Genomic DNA, 5,745 nt, shown 5'->3' with positions numbered 1-5,745 from the left:
TCCAAGTGAGATTTCTTGGTTTTAGGAGCAAAATTCTTAGCATAAAACACCAGGCCTTCCATAGCTCTATGAATGGAAAAGAGAACATAGTAAGGCAAAGCTCCATGGAGCCAATCTCAGAAATGTTTCTTTAAAAGGCTATTTAGAAATTCCATGAAAATAAAGTAACTTATATTTTTAAAAGGGTCAGATTTCTTTGTTGCTTTTGTTATTTCATTTTAGAACCTGGAAAACCCAAAATGATTATTGACCAAGTAGTTTTCTTTAATAAACAATCATCTTTTCCTCTCACAAATTGTTTTAAGCACAATTTTCATTTACGAGTATTTGCTCACTACAATTTTTTATCATCATCATTATTATTCTACATATTTCACAACTAAAGAAACATCAAATATGGTTCACATGCGCAGAACGTAACCTTGAGTCAGGGTGTGAAAATCTCCCTAAGCAATTCAAGAAAGTTTCCAAAACTCAAAGAAACTCAAAAGAATGTATATAGTTCAGGCTTTGAATCTGAGGCATCTCACTCACTCTAAGGGAGATACCTGCGTCCCATATCTCATTCCTTCATTCCCTCTCTCATTAAGACATTTTCTACTCTTAGGGCGCCTGGGTGACTCAGGTTGTTAAGCATTTGCCTTCAGCTCAGGTCATGATCCCAGGGTCCTGGGATCGAGCCCTGCATCAGGCTCCCTGCTCAGCAGGAAGCCTGCTTCTCCCTCTCCCACTCCCCCTGCTTGTCTTTCCTCTCTCTCTCTCTCTCTCTCTCTCTGTCAAATAAACAAATAAATAAATAAAATCTTTTAAAAAGAGAGAGAGAGACATTTTCTGCTCTTGTGATCATTTGCTTCAGGAGCAAAACTTAAAAAGTATTTAGCAACTGGTATAACCCAGGTACCAACTAATTAAAGCAGAAACTGTCCCGAGCGCTGGAGAAGATTCTGAGAGCAACCTATATACAAGATTGCGACTGCATTTTGTTGACTCTGGAATCAATACTAATTATGTCAATCCCCCTGAGAGTCAAAGAAGGGAGAGGCCGATGAATATGGGACCGTGTTCAGATCGGTGCACATATAGCTGAGTATCGACGTGACGCTTTCCCCCTCCTTGCCTTGCAGACTTGTATATAAGACTTGTAGACTTGTAAGACTTGTAGAGGTGCAGAGTATTGATTAGGTGACATGAGTTTCGGTTCTTGGGGTGCAATAATTGTACTTTTGTGATTCCTCATGGAAGTGGGATTTGAGAATTTGGATCTTTGAAACTGCTACGATAAAGCATATATCACCTTGACATACCCATCTGTAAGTCCCCTTTCTTTTATTTTCTCATTTGTAACATAAGAGGGTTGATCTAAAGTAGGGAATCTCCAGCTAACTATGAACCAAGAGTTGCTATGAAGTTGGAAACTGTGCACAGCATAGTTGTAACCTAGACATACTCTATCAGACCCTCTACAGACTTTTTTTTTTTTTTTTTTTTTCTGGGAATTTGCATCTTAACCAACCCCCGGGAGATTCGTATGCAGCTAACTCAACTTTAGTTCAGAAAACCTGTTCAAGATCAATGACTCATAAACGTTTGTTTGTGTCAGGAGATTCCCAGAGGCTATTTAGCAGAACCACCTACTAATTGATACTTATGTTCCCTCTGAGCCTATTTTATGATTCCTTGACGTGGCACTACTAAGACGCTGTTCCTGCCTGCCTGCCTGCTAGGTTCTGCTGCACATCAATCTGGAACATCCCTAGAATAGTGGCATCTGCCCAGGACCAACTTTCTGAGAGCATCCTTCACCTCCTTGTTCCTCAGGCAGTAGATGGCTGGATTGAGGAATGGCACAATGACGGTGTAGAGCACAGAGATGATCTTGTTGTGGTTGAAGGTGTACATGGCCCGGGGCCGCGCATAGGTGAAGAGGGTGGAGGAATAGTAGATGACAACCACTGCCAGGTGAGAGGCACAGGTGGAGAAGGCCTTGCGACGGCCCTGAGCAGTAGGAATTCTCACAATGGCAGCGATGATGGCAGCGTATGATGAAACCACAGCCAACAGAGGGAGAAGGATCATCACCAGGGCCAAGAGGAAGTCTACCAGTTCTGCTTGCTCCTTGTCAGAGCAGGTGAGGTTGAGTAGGGGAGAGATATCACAGAAGAAGTGGTTGATGATGTTGGGTCCACAGTAGGACAGTCGGGAAATGAAAAGAAGCTTCATCATGGAGCTGAAGAAACCACTACCCCACGAGGAAGCTGCAAGGCGGATCGCCAGGCTGGAAGGCATGAGAGTGGGGTACCGGAGGGGCTCACAGATGGCCAGGTAGCGGTCATAGGCCATGACCGCGAGCAAGACACATTCGGTGCAGGCCAGGGCAATGAAGAAGTAGAGCTGGGTCATGCAGCCTACATAGGACACTCTTCGGTCCTGGGTGAGAAATGCTCCCAGAAGACGGGGAACCGTGACATTGATGTACCACAGCTCCAAGAAGGAGAGGTGGGCGAGGAAAAAGTACATCGGGCGGTGGAGGCTTGGAGTGAGCCAGATTGTAGAAACGATGAGCGCGTTCTCCAACAGTGTCAGCAGGTAAATTGCGAGGAAGAGGACAAAGAGGAGTAGCTGGAAGGGTGGCGAGGTAGGGAAGCCCACCAAGACAAACTCCGCGACGTGGCCTCCACTCAAATTTCCCATCGTCTCTGTCCACCTGCCTACCTGAAAAACAACAGGAAGAGCAAGATGTTGAGAGACTGGAGGACCAAACTGCTACCCTCCCGCACAACCCCAGGTAACAACCTTGCGAAGGCGCTCGGTAGTACGCTATCAATTACCGCGACATCTTTTAGTGCCTTCACTTCGCTGTTTCATCTCCCAGCTCAAGGGAAGAGTTCTCAGACTTGAGGATTGAACTTGAGAATTCAGCAATCTAACGGCAGTGGGTATTTGATAAATGCTTGTCATACCGGTCTTACTATTTCCATTTTTGTTTTCTTATCCATGACATGCTCTTCCTTCACTCCCTGCAAAACTGTAAGCCCCAGAGCATCTGGACTCAGTATTTGTTGAGTGAATGAATAAAAAAAAAAAAAAAAAAAAAAAAAGGAGGGATAGCTAGCTGGAGACTGAGGGCTTCTCTCTCCAAGAAAAGAGGAAGTGGTAGGTCGAGGACATCACTGAGCTATAGGCTAGGCAGCCTGGATATTTCCCAAATATCCATGCACAGTTAGAGAAATAATTCAGTAGAGATGAGCTAAAAGAGTTCTTTTTAAAAAAAAATATTATTATTTTTTACAGAGAGAGTGCCAGTGGTGGAGGAGTGGGACAGAGGGAGAGAGAGAGAGAGAATCCTGAGCGGCCTCCACATTTGGCATGTAGCCGCCCCCCCCCCCCCGCCATGGGCTTGATTTCACAACCCTGAGATCGTGACCTGAGCAGAAATCAAGAGTCAGATGTTCCATCAACTGAGCTACCCAGGTGCCTCATTCTTTTAAAATTAATTAAATAACTAGTTAATTAATTAATCTGAGAGAGAGAGAGTGAGCCCAACAAAGAATTATTTTTCCATTCATTTTACAACTATTTTTGAGTACATTTTCTGTGCTAGAATTAGGTTGTCTCCTTGCAGGGCTGGTGTGGAGGTTGAAACATGGACCCCCCCAAAGTGCCCACACCCAAGCTCCGGAACCTGTGCATATTACAGCCGCTGACAGTCTCTGCAGGTGTGACGACAGTAAGGGTATTGAGACGGTGGTCTATCCTGGACCATTCAGGTGCACCTTAAATGCAATGTCAAGGGTCCTTATAAGAGAGAGGCAGAGAGAAACGTGAGCTGGACACACGGAGAAGGAACTGCGGAGGTGGAACGGGGCGAGATTTGGCGACGCTGGCCCGGAGGACTGGAAGCCCAGGGACTACGACCCGAGGCACGCCAGCGGCCACCAGAGGCAAGAGGTGGATTCTGCCCCGGAGCCCTCGGAGGGAGTGTGACCCGGCCGACACCTGGCACGTTGATTTCACACGGCTCACCAGAAAGGAGAGAAAGAATCAATCCCCATTATTTTGAGCCACCAAATGTGTGGAATTTGTTACAACAGTACAAAACGGATGCAGCCGTTGAAACCTGAGATTGGAAGAGACCATCATATGCCCCTGGCCTCCCCTCTGAGCCCGGCAGGCTCCTCTCCATATTGCCAGGGGAGGGCACCTGACAGACACAAACATTTGACCTGAGATTCGATCACGAGCTACATATCATCACACTCTCTCATTTTTGGTGGGACTTCCCATTTTTTTCTGTAAGCAACATAAAAAACAATACATCATGGTCACAGCGCTGCTGAGCGGGGAGAGAAGGCAGCTGCAAGTGAGGGGAGCACAGAGGCACAGAGAAGCTGAATCCGGATGCTGTATCCTCGACCCCTGTAACCCTCTGTGTCAACGAGACTCAAGTTAAAAAAAAAAAAAAATTGAAAACAACAAAATCCCACTCCCAACCACAAAAGACAAACTAAAACAACAATACGTGGGCGTGCCAATTGTAAACTGGACATCACATTATTTTTATCAAACGTTTAAATAGTTGCGTGGAATCTAATGTCCACCGCATGTGAGCACTGACATTTTAAATGAGGTTATTATGTCACTCCTTATGTGCTCAGTGATACCTACATGTTGGTGAGAGGATATTGATGAAGACGTCTTTCAAAAATTACGTGAGTGCATGTGCCTTTTTAAAAAATTGAAATTTCAGGGGCGCCTGGGTGGCTCAGTGGGTTAAAGCCTCTGCCTCCAGCTCAGGTCATGATCTCAGGGTCCTGGGATCCAGCCCCACGTCGGGCTCTCTGCTCAGTGGGAAGCTTGCCTCCCCCACTCTCTCTGCCTGCCTCTCTGCAACTTGTGATCTCTGTCGGTCCAATAAATAAATAAAATCTTTAAAAAAATTGAAATTTTACTTTAATTTTTCTCACTGAACTCATAATTCAAGGTATTATATTTTTATAATTACAAGTCTTTTATTGATTTCTCTATATCTGCATGTCTTTCTTATCTCTTGTACTCTGGAGGCTATAAAAGTTTTGAAAAAATTTTCTATTAGATTTTATTCTGTAATCAGCATGCATTTCACCAAAACAATAAAAATACAGGACATATTTTAAAGTATCTTATTTTTTATTGGCGTATCATTTTATAATAACGAGGACTGTGCTTCCTCTCGGTTCTTGTGTGCGTCCGTGAAAACCACTTATCATCAGAATGAGAGCAGTTTCAGAATCCATTCCTTTCTTACTCTTCATTTTGGAGATATAAATACCGAGGAAACTAGTTCATGGAAATAAATGACATTGATACACCACAGTTCGGGGGATGAAAGTCGTTTGGTTATAGTAATAACACTAAATTATTTGAACTTTCTATTAGTTATATGCCAGAAATTACACAGTCATCTATCATCAAAATGGTTTTTATTGATCTATTAACTGACAACTCAATCAGCTTCCATTCAGTTGTGTTGAAAGAAATAAATTGGAAAAGGCAGACTTGTAAAAGGACGTGCTGCCCAGAACGGTTCCTTCCCTCTCCCAGCACAGACGCTGCCCCCACACTACCTTCCCTCTGCCGGACGTGGTGGGTCCGTTATGCCCTCCTTTGGACCGAGGGAGAACAGGTTTTGAAAAGCAGAGAGAGAAAGGTGAAGACATTCTAGGAAAAGCTGATAAGATCTTTGAAGATCAGGGAATGTTTCCCTTG

The 5,745-nt window shown here is 44.3% G+C and overlaps 1 protein-coding gene across 1 annotated transcript; it reads right to left on the bottom strand.

Moving 5' to 3' along the window:
• Nucleotides 1–1,737: 1,737 nt before the first annotated feature.
• Nucleotides 1,738–2,691, bottom strand: LOC101693448 (olfactory receptor 6P1). The gene has a single exon (XM_004775807.2). It carries the CDS (start codon nt 2,689–2,691, stop codon nt 1,738–1,740), a length of 954 nt encoding a protein of 317 aa, XP_004775864.1.
• Between the last annotated feature and the right edge of the window lie 3,054 nt (nt 2,692–5,745).

Source organism: Mustela putorius, unplaced genomic scaffold, assembly GCF_011764305.1.
Source record: "Mustela putorius furo isolate JIRA1106 unplaced genomic scaffold, ASM1176430v1.1 tig00000997_pilon_pilon_pilon, whole genome shotgun sequence".
Taxonomy (NCBI): Eukaryota; Metazoa; Chordata; class Mammalia; order Carnivora; family Mustelidae; genus Mustela; species Mustela putorius.
This window is presented reverse-complemented; position numbering and strand designations above follow the sequence as displayed.